Below are 24,579 nucleotides of genomic sequence, written 5' to 3'. Positions count from 1 at the left end.
CCCCTGTTTACTAGGGTTTGGAGCTGATCTTGAAATTGCTGAGGCAGGGAGTCTGTCAAGTCTTGTATCTGCTTAAATAAGACCCTGAGTATTGGGTCATGTAGAGCTGATAAGAGGTGATTTGGGAGATGAGCATTGAGCCCTGGAAGACCCGGTGACCAATGGCATCTAGAAATCTTTGCTCCTTGCCTGGGGGAAAAGAAGTGTGGGGTTTTGATCTTTTTGCCCTCTTTTGGGCAGATTCTACCACCACAGATTGGTGATCCAATTGAATTTTTTGAAAACCTGGGGCTGACTGTACCAAATAAGTGGTGTCAGCCTTCCTGTTGACTGGAGCAACAGAGCCAGGGTGTTCCCAGTTCTTTTTGAGGAGATCTAGAAAAACTTGGTGAATAGGGATGGAGGTTATTTCCTTGGGAGCATCCAGGAATTGCAATAGCTCCATCACTTGATGCCTGTCATCTTGTTCGGTCTATAATTGGAAGAGAACCAATTAAGACATCTCCTTCACAAAATTTATGAAGGAAAGGGACTCTGGAGGAGAACGCTTTCTGCTTTCAGTAGGAAAAGGTGGTGAAGGCAGGTCATCGGTGTCTGGTGAAGAATTATCAGTCCAGGTGTCGTAGGGATCAGCACCTGCCTCTCTAGGAGCCCGAGGGGGACGGGACGGTGGAATCCCTGAAGGTCCTGGTCTAGGCTCCGAAGGAATCGAAGGAATAATTGGAGGCACCGATGAAGGCATTGAAGGCACCGGTGCAGGCATCGAGGGCATCGATGAATGGATCGGTGGTGCTGACGGACGCATCGGCATCGGTAGGACTCCCGATGGGGGGATGCGGAATGGTGTTTCTCCTCCCGATGACAAGGTAAGCGGAGAGGGCACCAGAGCCATCTGTGATCCGGGATCCAATGGTGGAAAAGCGGCAATGAGCGCTTCCATCCTCGAGAGCAGTGGTGCCAACACTGCCGGAATCGGGTCAGTGGTCGGCTCCACAATCGGTACCGGTGTCGGTGCTGGAGGAACTTGGAGTCTATGCATCGCCTTGTCGATGGCCTCCTGAACCAGCCGGTCCAGTTCTTCTCGGAATCCTGAAGCAACCAGCCCCGGCTCCGGAATAGAAGAAGGAGGCAGAGGCATAGCCGGAGGGACCACCGTTAAAGGCGGAGTCGCGGCTCCCAATCCCCTTTCGGGTGAGGGTTGCCTAGGTGATCCGGTCGCTGAAAAGGTCGGTGCCTTTTCTGGACGGGGTTTCTTCGAGAGCTGCTCAGATGATGGCGAGGTCGATGATTTCGCTCCCTCGATGGTCCGAGACTTCTGATGTCTGTGGCGATGTTTCTCTCTACGATTCCCTCGGTCCTGAGGGGGAGTAGAGGTGGTTGAAGGCCGAGAAGTCGTCGATGCCGGACGGTCACCGGTCGGTGGTCGATACTGGCGTGAAGTTGATGGTGCCGGTTCTGACGACGTCGATGCAATAGATGGCGTCAGGGTTTGAGCACAGAAGAGAAGTTCCATCTTCTCCATTCTGGCCTTGCGACCTTTTGGTGTCATTAGGGCACATTTGGTGCAGGTCAGGACATCGTGCTCACATCCAAGACACATTACACAGACCTTATGAGGGTCTGTTATGGACATGGTGCGACTGCGGTCCGGGCACCGACTGAACCCCGACGCCATGGCCATGAAAAAATTTGAGCCGCGGTATGGTCGACGGCCAGTAGGCCGCGAGGGCCAAACTCGATGGGAATCACCCGAAACGGGTAGAAAACTTACTGGAGTACCGCGCCTTGAAAAAATTGAAGGAAGGACCCCTGTGGGGTAAGAAACATTGTAGTAATTCTGTGAGGAAAATTCCTGTCAGGAATCTCTGTGGAGCTCCTTAACTGCGTGGCTACTGCTGTGCGGAAAAAAGAAGACTGAAGGGGGACCCCTGCTGGCTGCAGGGTTAGTGCCATGCTGGGCATGTTCTAGAAACTTTGACAAAAGTGTTCCGTGATTGGGCTCCATCCTGTGATGTCACCCATATGTGAGGACTACCATCCTGCTTGTTCTGTGAGAAAAGATTTTCTCGTGGAAGGCTTCCGTGAAGCAATCAGGACATGGGAAACTGGCTCCGAAAGGTTGAGAGGCTGCAGGATTAACCTTTCAACATCCAGGCCGTCAGGGATAAGGCCTGAAGATTAGGGTGGCGTAGGCACCCGTTGTTCTGCGTGATCAGAAGCGGGTCCTTCCCCAGGGGAATGTGCCTGCGAATGGAGAGGTCCTGAAGAATCGGAAACCACACTTGAAGTGGCCAGTGAGGTGCGATCAGGATCATGCTTCCCCTGTCCTGACGTAGCTTCACAAGAGTCTTCGAGAGAAGTGGAAGTGGAGGGAATGCATTGAGGAGACCGGTGGCCTATGAGAGGGAGAACGCATCTCTTGGCTGTGAGTGTTGGCTGCGAGTGAGAGAGCAATAGTTCTCTACTTTGCGGTTCTGAGGTGACACAAAGAGGTCTATGTGAGGGTAACCCCAATGTTGGAATATCGAGTCCACTACTGTGGGGTTGAGAGCCCACTCGTGTGGTCGAAAGGTGCGACTCAGCTTGTCTGCCAACACATTGTCCACTCCTGGGAAGTAGGTGGCCCTGAGGTACATCAAGTGGGAGAGGGCCTCTGCCCATATCTGCGCAGCCTCCTGACACAGGAGGCAGGAGCCTGTTCCTCCTTGTTTGTTGATGTACCGCATGGCCACCTGGTTGTCCGTTTGAATCAGGATGACCTGGTTGGAGAGGCGATCCTGAAATACTCTGAGAGCATATCTGATTGCTCGTAGCTCGTAGACCCTTGAGTTTGTAAATTGGCAACGTGTGCTCCCCAACCAATGTTGGAGGCATCTGTTGTAAGGGTTACTTGAGGGTCTGGAGCTTGAAAAGGCAGGCCTTGAAGGAGATTGGCCTGATTTCTCCACCAAGCTAGAGACTGACTAAGTGGGTTGATTATGCAGACAACCTCTGATAGTGGTTGAGATGACTGAATCTACTGTGACCTTAGAGTCCACTGTAGGATCCTCATGGCGAGACGAGCCATGGGTGTGACGTGTACTGAGGACGCCATGTGTCCTAGCAAGACCAGAACGTGACGTGCAGTGGAGTGCTGTCGAGACTGGAGCTGATGGGCAAGAGAGGAGATGATGAGAGCTCGTTCTCGAGGAAGAAATGCCTTTGCCTTCAAGGTGTCCAAGTCTGCTCCTATGAACGACAGGGTTTGCGATGGGACCAAGCTGGACTTTGGAAAATTGATGAGAAACCCCAGAGAGATCAGGGTGTGCAAGGTGAGACGTAGGGACGTCAAAACAGCTTGCTGTGTGGGAGCCCTGATCAACCAATCGTCGAGATAGGGGTAGACGTGGACACCTTAAGTTCTGAGGAATGCTGCTACTACAATGAGGCACTTGGTGAAGACTCATGGAGCTGTTGCGTTCATGCCTGTTCTCCGCTGCGTTGCCTCCACAAACTTACCTGGGGTACCCGCTCTCTCTTCTTGATTTCAGATTGCTAAGACTGGATCCGGTACTCGCTCCTCGAGGGCCTACGTCCCTGAATGCTCAGAAGACTCCTTACTACCTGGAAGCGATCGCAGACGTGAACACTGTGAGTTCTATTACAGATAGGAATTGGTACTCGCTCCACGAGGGCCTATGTTCCTAATCTCCGAAGACTCCCTTCTGTCTAAGACGTTATCACAGGTATGGAGATCGTGAATCATTATTGCAGACTGCAGATAGGAACCGGTATTCGCTCCATGAGGGCCCTTGTTCCTAAATCCCTTCTCAACTCTCTTCTCTATCAGAAGCTATCATATACCTATATCTGGTGAATTACTATTATAGATTGCAGATAGGAACCGGTACTCGCTCCACGAGGGCCTATGTTCCTAAAACCCTCCAAAGACGCTCTTCTATTCCAGAAGCCATCTCATACATAGATATTGTGAGTTCTCATTCCAGACTGCATATAGGAACCAGTACTCACCTACGGCTCCTGTTCCTGAATATACTGAAGACTCTCTGTTACATAGAAGCCATTACAGATATCTACAATTGTGAGTGTATCATCTACTACTGGTTATGTATCCAGCATACCCTGTCTACTCACTACCTATAGTCTCTCTCTACAGCTCAGCAACCCTGAGATCGCAATTCCAGTATCTGAGGGACTTCAGCCCTGCCGGGCACATCAGCTCACTACTGCCACCTCTGGTGGTTCTACTTCCTGTCTAATAAAGAACTATCTGTGTTTGTCTCCATACTCCAGCCTAGCCGGTGGTCCCTCTCAGGATATCCTCCTGGGGGCGCTGTCATCTGCCATCGGCCCAGGGATTCACCAATTTACCTTAAGTGTTCATCCCTTACACTACTAAAGCGGTATTATACAGATTGCCACACTGTGGGAAGCCAACCCACCAGAGATCATTAACTCCGCCTATGGAGTATTACAAATTGCTAGCTCCTCCCCTTGAGGGAGCAGCATTGAACAGGAGCAGAGGCTAGGCCGAATGGTAGTACTCGATATTGGTAGTGCTTTGGGCCTACGAGAAATCCCAGGAATCTCTGATGAGACGGAGTTATTGCAATATGTGTGTAAGAGTCCTGGAGGTCTAGAGAGCAGAGCCAGTCTCCCCTTTGTAGAAGGGGGAGGAGGGAACCCAAGGTCACCATCTTGAACTTTTCTCTTTGGAGGAACTTGTTTAAGGCCCGAAGATCTAGTATCGGGCGTACGCCACCTGACTTTTTTGGGATTAGAAAATACCGAGAATAGAATCCAAGGCCCTGTTGGGAGTAGGGCACTGGTTCTATCGCTCTGGACTGGAGGAGGAGGGAAATCTCCTGTTCCAGGAGCGGTGAATGGTCTGATGTTCTCCACGTCAGTCGAAGTGGGGAGTCCGGTGGAACGGCAAGAAAGTTGAGATGATAACCTTGAGTTATTATGGTGAGAACCCACTGGTCTGTGGTGACTGAGTGCCAGATGTGGCTGAAGTGGCACAATTGGCCTCCCACTGGTACATGGTTTAGTGGAGTCTGAATGCTGCTCTCTAGGAAAAAGTCAAAAACCAGATGCTGGACCTGGATGAGAAGTTGTTTGCGGCTTTTGCCTGCGAGGTTGCCTGGACTGGCCTTTCTGATAAGGCTTAGTAGAGCGACCTTTGGACGGAGGAGGATAAGATTTCCTTTGCCGGTAAAAGGATTTCTTGGGCTCCTTTCTGAATGTTTGTTTAGCAGGATATTCAGAAGGTAGCAAGGAGGGTTGGCAAAGAGTCTCATGGTGATCCTTGAGTTGCGCCACTGTCTTTTGTATTTGCTCACCAAAAAGATTATCTCCAGTGCAAGGCAAATCAGATAGTTTATCCTGGACCTCAGGCTGTAGGTCGGACGACTTTAGCCAGGCCCATCGCCTTGCAGAAATGGCTGTTGCTGAGACCCTGGAAGCGGTGTCAAAAACATCATAGGCAGATCTTATCTCATGCTTGCCCGCTTCTAAACCCTTTTGAGCTAGGGCGTGTAATTGGTCTGGAGACTGTTGAGTCCTGTATTTGTTTAAAGAGAACCCTGTTGTACTGGGTCATATAAAGTTGATAAGAGGCGATGCGGGATATAAGCATAGCCCCTTGAAAGATACGACGACCTATAGCATCCAGGAATTTTTGTTCCTTTCCTGGAGGATAGGAAGAATGAGGCTTGGCTCTTCAGGCTTTCTTTTGGGCTGACTCAACCACCACTGAATGGTGGTCCAATTGGGACTTCTGGAAACCAGAAGTTGACTGGACTAGGTATGTAGTGTCAGCTTTTTGACTGACTGGTGCCACAGAATCAGGTTGTTCCGAATTCCTTTTGAGAAGATCCAGGAGGACATCATGGATGGGAATAAATGTTAGTTCTTTAGGAGCATCTAAAAATTGAAGAAGCTCCCTCATCTGATGTCTATCATCTTGTTCTGTCTGAAGTTGAAAAGGCACCACTTCAGCCATTTCCTTCACAAAATTAATGAAGGACAAGTCCTCTGGCGGAGAATGGTGGCGATAGCAAGCCATGCAATGGCAAGTCATCGGTATCCTGGGATGAATCATCAGTCCAGGTATCATAGGGATCATCTCCAGCACCCCCAGGGTCCTTGGAGGGATGAAAAATTGGTATACCTATTTTAGAAAGGCCCAGCGACGCGCATAAAGCCCTAGGACGTGTCTAAGACCCGGGGCTTTGAGAAAGGGGCGGGGAGGGGGTGGGGACGGGCAGGGCCAGAGGCTGGCCCTGCAGCAGGTAAAAAATTTTTTGGGGGGGGGGGCCTAGATTAGGGATAGGGGCGGGTTGGTTAGAGGAAGGGGAAGGTAGGTTAGGGTAGGGGGTTGGGAACGGGTGAAGGCCACCGGCGTTGGTGCACACAGGGTGCACAATTGTGCACCCCCCCATGCATGCGCCGACCCATGATTTTATAACATGCGCGCACCTGTGCTCGCATGTTATAAAATCAGGCATCCATGTGTGCATGCTGGGTAGCGCGCGCGCACATGGATGCTCGCGCGTATGTATTAAAATCTACCCCTAAGGGTCAGATTTTGTAACCTACGCTTGGGCGTAGATTGTGCGCGCAACCCGGAGCGCACAAATCTGCGCTCTGGGTTGCGCGCACAAATCTGCGCATTGAACAGGAGCAGAGGCTAGGCCGAATGGTAGTACTCGATATTGGTAGTGCTTTGGGCCTATGAGAAATCCCAGGAATCTCCGATGAGACGGAGTTATTGCAATATGTGTGTAAGAGTCCTGGAGGTCTAGAGAGCAGAGCCAGTCTCCCCTTTGTAGAAGGGGGAGGAGGGAACCCAAGGTCACCATCTTGAACTTTTCTCTTTGGAGGAACTGTTTAAGGCCCGAAGATCTAGTATCGGGCGTACGCCACCTGACTTTTTTGGGATTAGAAAATACCGAGAATAGAATCCAAGGCCCTGTTGGGAGTAGGGCACTGGTTCTATCGCTCTGGACTGGAGAAGGAGGGAAATCTCCTGTTCCAGGAGCGGTGAATGGTCTGATGTTCTCCACGTCAGTCGAAGTGGGGAGTCCGGTGGAACGGCAAGAAAGTTGAGATGATAACCTTGAGTTATTATGGTGAGAACCCACTGGTCTGTGGTGACTGAGTGCCAGATGTGGCTGAAGTGGCACAATTGGCCTCCCACTGGTACATGGTTTAGTGGAGTCTGAATGCTGCTCTCTAGGGCCCAGCAGCAGTGGCGAGGCCTCTGGCCACGCCTACACCCCGCCCATTTTTTCAAGCCCTGGGACATACGCAAGTGCCAGGAGGGGTTTTTAAGGGTTACGCGCGATAAATATATATGCGCGTAACCTTTTTAAAATCCGCCCCTCAGTGTCTTCTTTGAATTAAATACACCATCTCTGGATCCTTGAAGTTCTAAAAACTGAAACAGCATAAAGTCAAAATAATCATCAACAACCTGACACACAAAGCAATACTCCCACAATCAGGTTTTTGCACAGAGCATTACAGCTCTGTGTTAAGTGTGTATGGGTTTTACTATTATTTATCTAAAATCTCTTAAGGATTATATAATCATTAGAGAGCACAAAAACCATGGCTGGCTTTGGGCTTCTGGGCATAGCACTGTGCTCTGCAGTCAGGCCTGGAAGCGTTGTAGAGGCAGTGCGCTTAGGCCTAGAAAAGGAAAAAGATGACCGCTGCTACTGTGGCAGACCCTGTTTTCCACAGAGCAAAGCTGGGTTACCTAGGAGGGGCTACCCTTTGAGAACTTGGGGCTGGTACGGGTTCTTAGATTTGCTCAGGCATGCTGTTCAGAGATGAGGAAGTGGCAGAGACCACTGGGAAGGTAAAGGAAATAAGACAAAAAAAGAGGGGGGGGGGGGGAAGCAAAAAAATCCAGTACCTACAGTGCTAAAAGAAATATAAAAGTAGTAACTAATAAAGAACTTACTTTGAAATAGCTTGATTCTCTTGTTGCCATGGAAATATCACATTTCCTATGGCTGCCCGGTAACTGTAGACTCCCAGGAGCCCAAATGCCATCGCTAATTTCGATATCAGAGAGCATCTCCTCTGAACTATCATAAAGATCATGCCTAAGGAAACAGCTGCTAGAAGCGAGAGTTCAGCTTTATGTTCAGAGCTGCAAATGAAATAAAAGACATCCACTTTAATTATTACTACAAGCAGTAATGTATTTAATACAATGAAGGACCCAGAAAACAAATCGGAAGCCAATCCAGTTGGCTGTATAGCAGTAAAGAAGTGAAGATCGGTGTATGTAAAAAAGCCCTTTATTGAAATTTGCCCAACTCTGGCCGAGTTTCGCTCTTTGGTCGAGAGCTGCCTCAGGGGCAACTAGGAACAAATATATACAAAGTTAAAAAATCAATAAACACACATAAATAAATAATAAAATTAAAACAAGCCCACATGATTACCATACTCATGGAATTATCAATAGAAAATGTAGACATCATAATGGTCACTTTAGATGTAGATTCACTATACACAAACATATACCGCAAGATATGGCAGTCCAGATTGTAGAGAGAATTATCCATACAAACAACATTCATTCACAGATACCGAATCAATTTATTATCGAATTAGCTACTGTTGCACTAACCAAAACTTTTTTTTCATTCAATCAAGGGTGTTCCCCCATGGCCCCATCCATAGCCAATCTATACGTTGCGGAATTTGAGAGTATTTTTTTAACAGACCACAAGTTGAAAGATAAAATCATGTTATGGAAAAAATATATCGACGATGTGTTTTTGGTATGGAAAGGCAGCGATGATGAATTATTGGAATTTAAAGACTGGTTGAATAGTTTAGATCCTAATCTCAGTTTCAAAATGCATTGTGACACTGACACAAAATCTTTTTTGGACATTCTCATTCAGAGATCAGACACAGGCTTTCGTACAGACATATATCGCAAACCTACAGACACGAATAAATTCCTATCTTATGACAGTTGTCATAACAAATCACCGGTACGCAATTTACCCTACAGACAGTTTTTACGCTTGAGAAATGATTGTGCACAGATGCTGATACATTCAAAGAAAGATCTGAAGAAATGAAACTACGGTTTTTGGAAAGAGGATACTCTGCAAGTTGTATCAATGATTGTTTTAGTAGGGCAGACAAACAACAACGTGCCACCTTGTTACAGACCCAAGCAAAATATAAGGCATCTCAAGTGCTACAGAGCTACATACCATTCCATATATAATCAGGAAACAAATTATGCCGTTGAAGAAGAAATCAGTGGACTTTAGAAAGTTTTCTTATGCTAAATTGGAAAGTGAAGACGAGGACGATAAGTACAGCATGGCAGCAGACAAAACAAGGCCAGAGGAAGGGCCAGAACACACTACAGTGATCAGTAGGTGAACACACTACAGTGATCACTCGCAAAGAATTCCGTGAATGGTTCAGAGACCTGCGACAGGACATAAGAGCCCACAAACAAGAAATCACAGAACTAATCTCAGATTTAAAAGAAGAGATCTCCGACATTTGTCAGCAAGTAGACAAGACGGAAACTAGAGTTCATGCACACACAGAAGAATTAAAAACCATCCAATCTAATTTAGCTTCAGCCAAAGAAGAATTTGAATCATGGGCCGAAAAAATAGAGGACTTAGAAAATCTTTCCCATAGAAGCAACCTGCACTTCCGTGGGATACTGGAGTCATCTGAATTCGATGATTGCACAGTGGTAGTAAGGAGATTCTGTCAGCGTCTAATTAGAAACGGAGGAGCGGACCCTGAAATATCAATGGAGGTTGACCAGATAAAAACTGAGCGAGCCCATCGGTTGTTGGGACCAAAAAACAACAACAACAGGCCCAGGGATATAATTGTTTGCTTTCATTCGTTTATGGTGAAGGAACAGAATTACAGCTTGGCACGCAAACTTCTTGGAAATGGGAAGAGCATGATGTATATTTGTTTGCAGATATCTCACCCACAACACTAAAGAAACATCAAGGCTTTAGTGAAATAACAACTTTAATGAGAAAAGAAAATATGAGATATAGATGGCTTCATCCATTCAGGCTTTGATTCACTATGCAGGGAACCCCACATCATGTTAAAACTCCAGAAGAAGCAATTCAAATCCTTCTTGATGCAGGAGTCAATGTCAACACTTCAAGTTCCTCCAGCAGAATGACAACGTAAACCAGCGAGGAGAACCCAAGAAAGCAACAGGTCACAAAAGAAGGTTGAAGGCTTCGGAGAAATTCCGAAGGATCCTAGTCATCCCTAACCGGAACCTGATCGGCGGAACTTATTTCTCTGTGGGATCACTTCAATAAGACAGTTGCTTATACTGTGAGGGTATTTCAACAAGAGTGGTATTTCCGTTATCTGTTATTCAATATGTTTCTTTAGAAGGAAATTCTATGGGCGAAGCTTTCATAGGTAGCTCTGTTAAGGTGACTATGCCATAGTTTAAAGTTATAATGCTATTGGAATATATGGGATTTCAAAGCTTGATGGGGAAGTGGGGAAGTAATGATGACTCTAATTTCCTCCTACGGTACAGCTGATTTTGTGATCCATGCATCACAAATTCAGGAGGAATGGGATTTTTAGGGAGGGAGGGTCGGGGTGTCTCCAATGCAGAATATGGGCATTATAGTTGAAATGCTGAAATGTTCAACATTTGGGGTATTTATGGGGTGTGCACAGCATTGCGCTAATGGTCAGTCACCAAATGATGTTTCCAGCAGTGGATGGGGGGGAGAAAGTTTTCATATATTGTGCTATGATTTGAGGATGAGTTTTAGCATGCAAATACCTGGAAGGGGTCTTGTTGCTATATATTCTATTTCATTGTTTAATACCTCATGACAATCTTTAAAATTGTTACACTCAATGTGAAACGGCTAAACACCTTCAAAAAAAGGCATACTCTCTTTAAAGAATTAGATAGGCTTCACTCAAGAAGAGAGATGAATCCTTAATGCGCTCCCATACTTAGCCTTATAGCTATTTGGCAGCATGCTCATCTTCTTCAAAATACTCTGAGGTGGGAATAATGATATGAAAAGATGTCACTTATGAATATATTTCCTGTTTCTCAGATCCAGGAAGACATTTTATAATTCTCAATTTTCAAGTAGGAGGAGAAATGTATACACTAGCCAATGTTTATGGCACCCACTCACAACATCAGATATTGTATGATGCGCTTTGGTTGACTGTACAAGATAAAGCTAAAGGCTGGCTGATAGTGGGGGGAGACTTTAATTTGACCCTAGACATTTCATCCCAGCTTAGTTTAGAATACCGAATAGCAAGAAAATCGCTTAAACCCTATTACAGGGGGACCTTATAAATATATGGCAATCAAGATATCCAAAATTCAAGAACACTTTCTTTTCATGTCCACATCAATCGTTTCACCTAGATTATTTTTTGATTGCAAAAGGTATAATTAATAGAATTTCTCAGACTGAAATCAAGCCTATAACATGGTCAGACCAATCCCCAGTGTGGATTATCATAACACTGAATAACTATGACGCGGGACTCCGACACTGGCGTTTAAATGTCTCATTACTTAACGATGATAACTTTGTTATTCAACTAAATAGGGAGTTTCAGGAGTACTTAGATATTAATGACAACAAGGAGATGCTCCCACGATAATTTGGGATTGCTTAAAAGCAAATACAAGGGATAGATTGATAGCTTGAGCCACACATGTAAAGCGAAAAAAAGAGGAAGAACGCAAAAAACTCTTTGAACAACTAGCGAAGGTAGAAAAGGATCATAAACTCAGGAGATTATCTTCTGATTATCGGAAAATAGTAGATTTAAGATCCCAACTTGAGTGATTAGACTCAGCTTTAATAGCATATTCCCTAGATATAGTATGCCAGAAAGTTTTTGAAGGCGGAAACAAAGCAGGGAATTTACTAGCCAATCAGTTGAAAAAAAAAGCAAGCTCAAAATAATATTATAAAAATTTAAGATGTTAACGGGGTCATACCATCCACGAATAAAGATATCAGGGACCATTTCCTAAATTTTTATGCTGACCTCTATAGCTTTAATGATACCATCCAAGACAATAATATTGATTCATTTTTGGATACAATTTCTCTCTCAGCCCTTTCTGTAATATAAAGGAATATTCTACACAAAAATATCTTGGAGCTAGAAGTGGCTTCAGCTATTAAGTCCCTGAAGATGGGGAAGTCCCCTGGACTGGATGGATATACCTCTAGCTTCTACAAAAAATTTGCTAAAATTCTCATACCACTATTAACTAGAAGGCTCAACTCGCTGGGGACTGGGGCCTCCCTCATGGCTTTTGCTAATGTAGCCGGTATCACAATCTTGGCCAAATCGGGATGTGACCCTACGAATTCTGGGTCATACAGACCTATATCATTAATAAATTTAGATCTGAAAATCTTGGCAAAATTCCTAGCTACAAGGCTCAGTGGGTTAATAGCACAAATAATTTATAGCGATCAAGTGGGGTTTATATCAGGAAGCACAACTGTAATGTGCACAAGATCATTATCATGTGGTGGATGAAAAAAGGTAATATTCCCCTCTTTATTTTTAATGGTAGATGCCAAAAAGGCCTTTGACTTTGTTCATTGGCCGTTTCTGTTTAAAATGGTACATAAATTTAATTTTGGGAGCCATTTTCTATAGTGGCTGCATCAACTTTATTTAAACCCCAGAGCATGTATACGGGTGAATGGAGGTTATACAGACACATTTATGGTAAAATGAGGCACAAGACAGGGATGCCCCTTGACCAATCTTTTGTTCATGATGTTTTTAGAGCCCTTTGCTACTCGAATCAGAAAGAATGAGGCTATTAAGGGAGTTGAAGTGGGGGATTTTTCCTCTAAACTGTTCCTATTTGCTAACGATGTACTGTTCACAGTCCCGGACCCACTGAAGTCCTTGCCTGGAACAGTACAAGAAATGGAGGTTTTTAATGCAGTATCCGTATTCCGAATTAATTGGGACAAATTGGAAATTTTGAATATAACAGTGCCTAAAATCTGATGAAAAGGTATTACACAGCAAATTTCTTTTTAAATGGGCTGCCCACAAGATAAAATACTTGGGTGTCTATATAGGCAAGGATGAGAATCTATTCCAGCTAAATTATATCCCATTGTGGGCTAAGATAAAAAAGAAATGGAAGAATGGAATAGATACTGTATTTCTTGGCTTGGGAGGATAGCTTCCATTAAGATGAACATATTACCACAGCTTAATTATCTATTCCAAACGCTTCCAACAGTGATGCCCGTAAAAACGCTCAAAGATTGGCAGAACAAACTGATAAGCTTTGTATGGCAGGGAAAGACACCTAGAGTTTCTAGGAAAGTATAATTCCTAACCAGGTTAAGGGGAGGCTTAAGCCTGCCTAACTTTAGCTGGTACTATGCAGCTGCCCATCTCAAAATAATAATAGAATGGCATCAAACCCAGTTGTTCAAACCTTGGGCTATACTATTGCAAGTGATACTAGGAACTCCTCCACTCTCATATATAATCTGGCTTCCAAAAAAAGGTTTGGGGACAGCGAGGGGTATGCCTCCCTCGATAGCAATGGCTCTTCAAGTGTAGAATAGATGGCACTATGTGTTGGTGGGCACGAGAGTCTATCACTATGGTACCCACTTATATTATAATAAACATTTTACACCTGGCTTCACAAACCCTTCCTTTAGAGTGTGGGTCACATTAGGGATCTCCAGATGGGAACACATGTGGGTACAGAATGGTCTGTTAGGTGCGTATATTCACCATAAGTAAAATAACAGCTATTAGACATAAGTTAATCTAAGTTGTTTTAATTTATTTTAATTTTCATAGTTAATGTTTTTAACTGTTTTTTTGTATTCTGTCCTCAAAAGTATATTTGATGACAATTTTGTTCGATGTAAACCGATGTGATATTCTGAATTGAATGTCGGTATAGAAAAACAAATAAATAATAAATAAGAGGTTGCAACAATTTGAGAAAGTGTGGCTAATGTATAATAATTGGAAGCAATAGGCTGTCAGATTGCACGCATCTAAGATAACCACCAAGTATATTAGTGGGGTGTGAAATTGCTTGCTTTCTGAGAGATGGAGTATCATTTGTGTTGGAGTGGGTAGGAGGGAGATTGGGGGGAAGGAGGGGAAGGGTGGGTTGAAGTTAGAAGGTATGGAGTTGCTTATCAACAATGAAAAACACACTTTGGAGTTTCTTAATTCGGGATATATTATTATAGAATGCGACTCATACATGAAGATTGTGTTTCTTTGCTATTTGTGTTATAAGATTGTTAAAGAATACAGGAAAGGAACAATTATGTTCATACAGTTTTATTGCAAATCAGTTGATGTATACATTGAAAATACCAATACAAATTTTCAATTAAAAAAAAAAAAGAATTATTTTTGGACACTCAACCTGAGCCTCCAGACTTTTGTGGCACTCACATCTCCTGAAGATGATAGAGGACTGTTAGCCGCCCCCCCCCACCCCCCGGGCAACAAATGGAGAGTCATTTCAGCCATCTCAGGCCTTGGAGGATTTAGACACCCCCCCCCCCCCACACACACTCATTGGAAGAACTTTGTCCTGGGGCCTTTGGATTGTGTCAGAGTGGCAGAAACACATGCAGAACACAGACAGACCCTCACCAAATACAGAATACAGTCAAAGTATAACTAGAAGCATGCAGACAAAAACTGAATTGGAAACTAACGAGAGACTCCATATGCAGTGTAACAATGGAAAAACAGAATCACCATTCCTCATTAAACAATAAAATCAAGATATATATAAATCATCAATCATATCAATAAAACCATACTCATAAAAAGAATAAATACTCCAAAGCAGCTGATTAACAGAACATTCAATGATTAAAACATATAACGTTTTTTGTTTTTTTTTCCAAACCAATAAAATACTTCAAAACAGCAGACACATCAAGTAATACCCAATACTTAAAACTAAGGCTAAAAAAATTCCCCTGCTTTGTATGGCAGGTATTCCCCTGCTTTGTATGGCAGGGGAATACCTGGGAACTTTAGACTCCAGTCACCCTGAGATTGTCATGGATTAGTCAGGGATAGGAGGTATGCACAAACTTTCTCCTCTATCTCATATATACACACTCTCTAACATACATGTTCATCCTTATATTCTCTCACACATATGCTGACTGGCTCACATACATGTTCACTTGTTTATATAGTCCTCTTGCTTTCACATATGCTCACTGGCCCAGTCATTCTCTCTCACTCATATGTAAGTTCACTGGCTCCCTCACTCTTGTTCACACACATTTTCTGGAAACCACAGCAAGGCTGACTATATTATGAAGTGCAATAATGGAAAACCAGAATCATCATCAAACCTCATAAAACATTTAAGCAATAAAGTCAAGAAATATAAAACATCATTCATAATATTAAAATCATACTAATAAAAAGAATAAATATGCCAAGCAGGCAACAGCCAACGAATATCCAGTAATTAAAATGACTCAAATTTTTTCTAATATTTCCCAAACACCAAATATTTCAAACATTAGATGCATGAAATAACACCCCAAAATTTAAAAACAATAGGATTAAAACTCTCCAGTTCTCCATACCTGGGATCTTTTGATTTCCAGTCACCCACAGATTGTTATGGATTCGGAGAGGAAGACTCACAATCTTTATCCTCTCTCCCTCTCACACACACATGCTGACACACATACAGCTCTCTGTCACTCACATATATGTTGTCACATACACAGGCTCTCTCACTCTCACACACCCATGCAGTCTCTCTCATTCTCACATACACACAGGCTTTGAAAGACACATGCAGACTCTCTTACTTTCTCATACATATGCAGTCTCACACATATGCAGGCTCTCTCGCTCTTAAATACACATGCATGCAGGCTCGCTCTCACATGCTGGCTCTCTCGCTCTTATATACACATGCATGCAGGCTCGCTCTCTCATGCGCACGTACAAGCATACACACACACAGCTTTCAGTCCTCTCCCTTTGTTCTGGGATTTGTCTTTGTCTGCTGTTGGATGGCAGCATGCTCCTCACTGTTGGAAGGGAGGTGGAAGGAGGTCACTACTACTGCACTGCTCCTGCAAAGTTGGTGGCGGAGGGAGGGTCGAGTGACCTTGGAGGCCTCTCTTCCAGCCATGGTAGGATGGGATCTGTTGCAGCCCCGCAGGGCTCTTCCGGCTGTGGCAGGATGAGCTTTGCTGCTGCCCTGCAGGTTTCTCTTTGGGCCGCAGCAGCCCCTTTTCTTTTCTTTAGCTGGGAAGATGAAAAATAAAACACACGTGATGGGAGTGACCAGCCCACTGGGGGAAGCCCAATGCCCCAGTAGGCCAATCTACCCTTGACTCTGTACCATGACTCCATTTTCCTATGATATGAAGAACCACCAGGAAGTTGGTTGCTGACTCCCTTTTGAGGGGCATGACGACAAACATCTGCAGACCAGACATGATGTCCCACGTGAGTGCTGTCTGCCAGATGCCAAAATCTGCTAGCGACTTTACCATAGTAGGCATGACTATGAAAACAGATGAATTACAGCTGCTTTTCTGATTCTGCTTTTTGATGCATTTTAGGTAAGCAAGGTAATAGCAGAAACTAAAAGCACAATGCAAAGCCCAGCTTTGGAAACAGTGATGTTCTCCTTAAATAAGGCATGCTAAATATATGGCTGTGGAGTTTAAAAAGAGACAGGTGTGGGGGGGGGGGGGGGGGCGCTCTAGCCACGGATCAAAATGGTCGCTTCAGCCAGAGCTCCTGTCTTCCCCGGACCAAACCGCCAGCAAAAACCGCGATTAAAGGCTCCCAATTGCATCAGCACCCAACAGATAAGTTGCTCGCCCGCCTTGGCTCAGAAAAAAAAGGGCCCCGATTTTCGCCAGTTTTCTTACACAAAAGGAACTCACATCGAGGGAGGGCTGGCAGGAGAATGTGAAGCACCAACCTCAGGTGATCCGGAGGCCGAGGAGGGGGGCAATTCTGGGGGGATCGGTGGCGCACATTGCTGAGCTCCCTACCCGGGATGAATTTCGTAGCTGGTTCAGCGATTTAAGGAGAGAAATGAAGGACAATAAACAGGAGCTACTTACCTCAATGGAAACTATAAAGGAGGAAATGGCTGCAATAGGGAGAAGGGTAGATGACAGTGACATGCGGCTGGATACACAGGCAGTGAAAATAGAAGTCCTGCAAAAATCAATCTTCAATATTGCTATTGACAATTTGGAAGTCTGGGCAAAAGTGGAGGATTTAGAAAATATAAGTAGATGCTGCAATTTAAGATTCAGAGGCGTCCCTGAAATTGAGGAATATGGAGATTGCAGAACGACCATACAGAAACTGTGTAGTTTTTTACTCCAGCAATCTAACAACAACTCTGGGACCGAGGAAACATCAGACGTGGAATTGGAGCGCGCTCACAGGTTCTTGGGCACTAAGGTGCCTGGGAAACCCAGAGATATTATTGTCCGCTTCACTAAATATTCTGTAAAGGAACAGATCTATCTGGCAGCCAGGAAACAACAATCTTGGGAGTGGGAATCCCATCACATCATGATCTTCACAGATATATCTCCTTTAATGCTGGAAAAAAGAATGGATTTTAAAGATATTACATCTGTTCTGAGGAACGAGGGAATCCGCTATTATTGGCTTTTTCCATTTGGCATCGCCATGACCATACAAGGGGTTACCTCAAAGGCCAAAACAATCGACGAAGCGGCTGCCATTTTGAAGGAGGCAGGCCACATGGTGAAAATAGCAGCAACAGAAAATACCACACTACGGCCTCTAAGTTGACGCAATATGCCGGAGTGAGTAACCTGTTTCATAAAGATTTAAGTGTCAAGTCTTAAAAGTGCTGGAGGATCCTATGGTTCGTTATCTATTATTACAAGTGGAATTAGAGTGGGAAATGTATACGTTGCTGAATGTGCATGCGCCTAATTCGGAACACCAGGTATTTTTTGATAAGGTGGGATCTCTGTTGGGTAGCATGGACATGGAACACTTGATCTTGGCAGGGGACTTTAATATTACTCACAACCACGTCTAGACAATTCCTCTGGTGGTGGAGTGGGTGCCAAATTGGGACGCACTCGCCTTCAGAATCTTATTAAAGCTTGAAATTTACAAGATATATGGTGCCACAGAAACCCCACAAAACGCGATTACACATTCTTCTCTCCTTCTCACCACTCTTACTCTAGAATTTACTTTTTTTTAGTGGATGGGGTTATCTGCCTACGGGTACAGGAGACAGATATAGGATCTATAACCCGGTCGGATCATGCTCCGGTCTGGATAAAATTCTCTCTACAAGCTACTAAATCAGGGATGAGGTATTGGAGTTTAAATGACTTCTTGTTGGAGGATGACTCCTTTTGCCAGACAGTGAGAACAGTGATTGAGGAATATCAGCGGTTTAACAAGGACACCACATAGTCTAAATTCTTATTCTGGGAATGTTTAAAAGCAGTTCTCAGGAGTAGATTCATCTCCCAAGCCTCTTACAAAAAAAAGACCAAACTGGCAAAGGTCGATGCCCTGAATGCTGAAATCTCTCAATTGGAAAGGCAACATAAAACTTCATTATCATCACATCTTTATGCCCAATTGCAAAAAGCTAGAACATCTTTAAAAGAGGTTCAGGCCAGCGATATTTCCTTCCAACTTCAATTGGTAAAACAAGAACATTTTGAGTGGGGGAATAAGGCTGGAAGGCTGCTGGCCCGTAAGTTAAAGAAACGGATAACCCAGCAACAAATCACACAAATCAAGGCTGAGGATGGTTCCTTGCTGGTATTGCCAGCCGACATCCAACAGAGATTTCAGCAATTCTACAGTAATTTGTATACCGCTGATTCTAATATTCAAGAGGAAGAGATTCGACAATATTTAGACAACATAGAATTACCCCAGCTAACAGAGGAGGAAAAACAGTTTTTTGAAACTAGCATCTCTCCTCTAGAAATTAGGCAAGTTATAAAGGAGCTCAAGACTAATAAGGTGCCAGGGCTCGATGGGTATATGGGTCCTTTTTATAAAAAGTTCAGAGATCAATTAGTCCCCCACTTAACGGAGGCATACAATGCAAGGAGAGGACTCTTTGCCATGTGGAGCCAATGTGGCTGGGATTACCATATTGGCCAAACTGGGACGGGACCTCCTAGAGTGTGGGTCCTATAGACCCATATCATTAATAAATATTGACCTAAAAATATTAGCTAAAATCCTGGCAAACCGCCTAAATAGAGTGATGGCAAAGCTGACCCACCAAGACCAGGCGAGCTTTATACCAGGAAGGAAGGCAGCAGACAACGTCCGAAAAATTATAGATCTATGGTGGGCTAAAAAGCATGGGACCCCAGTGGTTCTGTTTGCTGTCGATGCAGAAAAGGCCTTCGACATGGTCCACTGGTCATTTTTGTTTCGAACCTTAAAAAAAATGAACTTTGGCCCAAAATTTTGTAAATGGTTACTTAAATTATATGAGGACCTGAAAGTCAGAGTTAAAGTAAATGGTGCTCACTCTGAACCCTTTCCAATTCAATGGGGCACGAGACAGGGTTGCCCGCTGTCTCCATTATTATTCGCACTGTTTCTGGAGCCTTTTACAACTAACATTAGGAGGGCAGCTGCCGTTTCTGGGATCCGAGTCGGGGGTATAGATTACAAAATGTCGCTGTTTGCAGATGACATGTTATTTACCTTGTCCGAACCCCAAAAGTCTTTGACTGGGGTAGTAGCCATGTTAAAGGAATTTAGTTCTGTGTCCGGCTTCCGACAATCTCGATAAATCCTAAGTGCTTAATGTCTCCATGCCCAATGAGCAAGTTATCCCCTTGAAGGCACGATTTCTGTTTAAATGGGCCGGGAAATACATTAAATACTTGGGTATCTTGATCAGTAGTCAATTAGAAGTTAAATTATACCCCTTTGATAACTAAGATCTTTAAAGATCTAGAAAATTGGATGAATCATTCCACTGAGTGGATGGGGAGAACAGCCACGATTAAAATGAATGTTCTTCCCAAATTTAATTATCTTTTCCAGTCTCTACCGATCCAAATACCGTCAGGATGGCACGAAACGTTCTATTTAAGCATAAACTAAGAGGCGGTATGGGGGTTCCCAGGCTTCAGGGGTATTACGTAGCGGTGCAGCTCAGTGCTATACTAGGGTGGCATAAAGGAGGGGAGACTCCAAGCTGGGTTGCTATTGAACAGACGGTGGTAGGAGTGATGCCGCTTAGGGCTCTTATCTGGCAGCCACGCAAGACATGGAGGATTAAGGGATCCATACCATTATCTTTACAGACCACGCTTTGCACATGGGCTCAGTGGAAATATCTAATACTGGGCTCGAGGACTTACTTTCATAATACCTACTTGTTTCACAATCGGAAGTTATCCCCGGGGTGGAACACTTCATTGTTTTGGGAATGGAAACTTAAGGGCATTACAACTCTGGGACAGATCTGGGGACAGGAGGGAGTGATGTCTTTTGAGTATCTACGGCACCTTTTTCAGCTATAACCGTTCAACATATACCCCCTACCATCAACTTTGTCACTTTATTCGGAAGGAAGCTATAGCAGGGGAACTAGAGCAGGGTAAGCAACAATTTGAAGGTTGGTGCGGGTTGGCGGATAGGGTCCGGGGAGGGCTCTCAAAGATCTATGGTCTTATTCAGAACGCTACCCTGTAGGCTGAACTTTGTTTACACTTCGGAGAAGGACTTGGGGAAGACCTTCTCCAAAGAGGTCTGGGATCAGATATTTTTAAATACTAAAAGATGCTCTATTTCGGCCTCCCTTATGGAAAATGGATTTAAAGTCCTATATCGTTGGTACTTTACCTCCCCATAGACTACATGTGTTCATATTAGCCCAGATGAATTATATTGGAAAGGATGTGGTCAATCGGGAACTCTTATTCATATGTGGTGGGAAGTGGGAAGTCTCTGGAAGGAGGTGTCGGATATTTTACATAAGATTCTGGGTCGCCCCATTTCATTGTCACCGGAAAGAGCGTTATTGAATGTATCGATTGAGAGCTCTAAAAGTGATAATGTACTATTTACTCAAATATGCTTGGGGCCCCGATGTATATTAAACCCTAACGAAGATTCACCAACCCCAACCAACGAACCACCAACCATCTGGACCAACTTTGAGCCCATCGCATCAACCGAAGTAAAGAAGATCATCCAGAAAATCAACCCAGCCTCACACCCCATCGACACAATTCCAGTCAAGACCCTCAAACTCATCCCTGACATCACCGCCAAACCCATCGCAGACATAATAAACACCTCACTTGAACAAGGCATTTACCCGGAAGCACTTAAATGTGCCATAATTAAACCCATCCTCAAAAAACCACACTTCAACCCATCCGACCTCTCCAACTACAGACCTATCTCTAATCTCTCCTTCATACCCAAGATCATCGAGAAACACGTGAATACCCAACTATCCAAGTACCTAGAAAGTCATAGCATCTATTTCCCCAACCAGCATGGCTTCAGAAAATCCCTACACACCGAGACCCTCCTCCTGTCACTCACAGCCACAGCACTAAGAGGCATCGATGCTGGTCACTCCTACCTCCTCATCCTACTGGACATCTCCGCCGCCTTCGACACCGTGAACCATGACATACTCATGACATGACTGGTGGAGATCGGCCTAAGTGAAAACCCCCTCAATTGGTTCCATTCATGCCTATCCAACAGATCCTACAAAGTTCACCTAGAACAACACCCACTCCCCCACGGAGTTCCACAAGGATCTTCCCTTTCATCAACCCTGTTCAATATATACATGCTCCCGCTCTGTAAATTCCTCTCCAGCATGAACCTCATCTTCTACATCTACGCAGACGATGTCCAGATTCTGCTCCCCATCAAAGAAAACCTAACCAACACCATCGCACTCTGGGACACCTTCGCCACACAAATAAAGAACCTCCTCACGCAGATATCCCTCACCCTCAACCACAAAAAAACTGAAATTCTACACATAGCAAACAAACCTCCCACCAAAACCAACAAAGACATCGCCTCCAGCCAACCAGACTCTCGCCTCATCACTGAGGTCAGAGATCTCGGCATCACCCTGGACTCCGATCTCAACATGAAAAAACACATCAGCATGACAATCAAAGAAGGCTTCTACAAACTACAAGTCCTCAAAAAACTCAAACCACTACTTTTCCACAATGACTACCGCACAGTACTCCAATCCCCCATTCTATCCAAGTTGGATTACTGTAACTCCTTCCTCCTCGGACTGCCCGCCTCCACATTAAAACCCCTCCAGCTGCTCCAAAATGCAGCCGCCAGATCCCTCACAAACACCAACCGTTCCGAACACATCATCCCAATACTAAAACAACTCCACTGGCTCCCCATATCACCCAGATCACAACACAAAATTCTCACCATACTTCACAAATCCATCAACACCCAAAATATCAAGTGGGCCAACAACCCTCCCCGATCACAACACTACCACAAAAACGCTGCGATCTCAAAACACGGGTCTACTCACAATACCCCACACTAAACTAGCATGCCTCTCCTCCACCAGACAACGCACTTTTTCTGTAGCAGGCCCCACCCTCTGGAACAAACTTCCACCCCAACTCAGGCAGGAACCCTCCATCCACTCATTCAAAAAGAAACTGAAAACATGGCTATTCCTTAAAGTCTACCAACACACAACCTAACCCCCACCCCCCCCGCCTTCCATCACCCTACCTATACCCTGCCCCCCCCTTAAGCCCTCATAAGCTCTCTTTTTGCAAACATTGTTCATCCAGCTTCTAGCATTGAACCCCTCCACCACACTAACCTTCCTCAACATCTATAATTATTCTCGTTAAATGTTATTCTTGCTACCTATTCTCCTTCTTGAGTTAATGCGAAAATAAGTTACAATGCTAATGCGAAAATAAGTTACAATGTTACAATGTAAAATAGTCCGACCTCCAGTCATACTATTCCATTTGTTTTGATGTGAACCGATGTGATGTACGCCAACGAATGTCGGTATATAAAAGCAATAAATAAATAAAATAAATATTAGCATCTACTTGGAAGCGGACTCTGGTACCCTCTAAAGATGTTTTGCTTCACAAATTGGACAATATGTGTATTATGTCTAAGCTGACGGCTCAACAACATCGCACCATATCTCGTTTTACTCAGGTGTGGCACCCCTATCTAAAATGGAGAGGCAGCTTAATGCCAGCAGCAAGCTCGAACTCGAGGCAACAGCTAACCCCGACTAGGGGAAATAACGACACTCAGACAACTTAAGTGTACCGTGTCAAGTACCATGGTTTATTCGATTGTTTTGTAATATGGTTATACTAAAATGTATTTTATTGCAATGTTGAACGCCTGCACTTGTTTGAACGATGTTACATTCTAATAATATGCTCAATAAACTTTAAATTAAAAAAATAAAAAAATAAAAAAAATAAAAAGAGACAGGTGTGCAAAATGTAGGAAGGGTATCCTTTCAAGTGTCCATTCACAGAACCTACAGCCAGTCTGGGCAGTGGAATACTACATACAAGTTAGAGTGGCAGGTGAGAGCCCTTGTCTGAAATATGATGGATCAGCATTGTCCTAATTTCAGTTTCAGAGGATTATGATAGTTTGCTTTTTGAAATGGACAAGGAACCCAAGTACAATGGAAGATATTCTTTTAGGATTGAGGGGGCAACATTAGCAAGCAAATTGGGAAAATGTGACAAACACATGCAAGACATAGGAGGTTAGAGGTCTTGGAAGTTCAGAATCTCTGACAAAAAACCTTGTACACCTATCCACACCAATTGGTGTGAAATGAGATAATTTGGATTGCAGGATACATTTTATTTCAATAGACTACACACCAGATAGATACAAAAACTAATTTTATAAACTAAAAGATAAAATACATTACTCCATATCGCATAATAACACATGAGCTACACAAAAGGAATCAGTATGTAGATCTTAGATTTCAGAGAGAAAATGTCTGCTGATTATACTTGAAGGTCTGATGAGGAAAAGGTAAGAAATCTGGCAGGTCTCTTTTCTTTCTACAGGTATCAAGGTCCTAAAAAGAGGAGAAAGATGGCTGGAAAACATCATCTAATCAAAGTTATGACCAAAGTTACTATTACTGCCTCTGTCCAGACAGAAATTCTGATCTGCAGCATGGAGCCAGTTCAGTGTGAAAGCTACCTAGAGGTAGACTTACTAAGAAAATAGGTGGCAGAGCTGAGAGAGAAGGTCACAATCCCACCCAAACCCTGGTATGCAGCCTTGGAAAATCATCCCAGAATGAGGAGCAAACTAAGTTCATGTGTCCCAAAGGTGCAGGATCAGAAACCACCATGCCTAGGAAGAGAAGAGTAGAGGTGTTTGTGACTCTTTTCTGATGGGCACAGAGGCACCTATCTGCCAACCAAACTTGTTTTCCTG

General features: G+C 44.2%; 1 protein-coding gene across 3 annotated transcripts in view; it reads right to left on the bottom strand.

Annotated features, from left to right (window-relative positions):
- PIGG (phosphatidylinositol glycan anchor biosynthesis class G) overlaps window positions 1-24,579 on the bottom strand; it is a 504,708-nt gene that overhangs the window by 164,157 nt on the left and 315,972 nt on the right. For all 3 annotated transcript variants that reach the window (XM_029601816.1, XM_029601823.1, XM_029601831.1), the window contains exon 10: window positions 7,973-8,164. In XM_029601816.1, coding sequence (XP_029457676.1) covers window positions 7,973-8,164 — 192 coding nt within the window. The remainder of the gene's footprint in view (window positions 1-7,972; window positions 8,165-24,579) is intronic.

The sequence above is a fragment of the Rhinatrema bivittatum genome, chromosome 1, assembly GCF_901001135.1.
Source record: "Rhinatrema bivittatum chromosome 1, aRhiBiv1.1, whole genome shotgun sequence".
NCBI lineage: Eukaryota > Metazoa > Chordata > Amphibia > Gymnophiona > Rhinatrematidae > Rhinatrema > Rhinatrema bivittatum.
The sequence above is the reverse complement of the archived record's forward strand: the minus strand, read 5'-3'. Positions and strand labels throughout refer to the sequence as shown.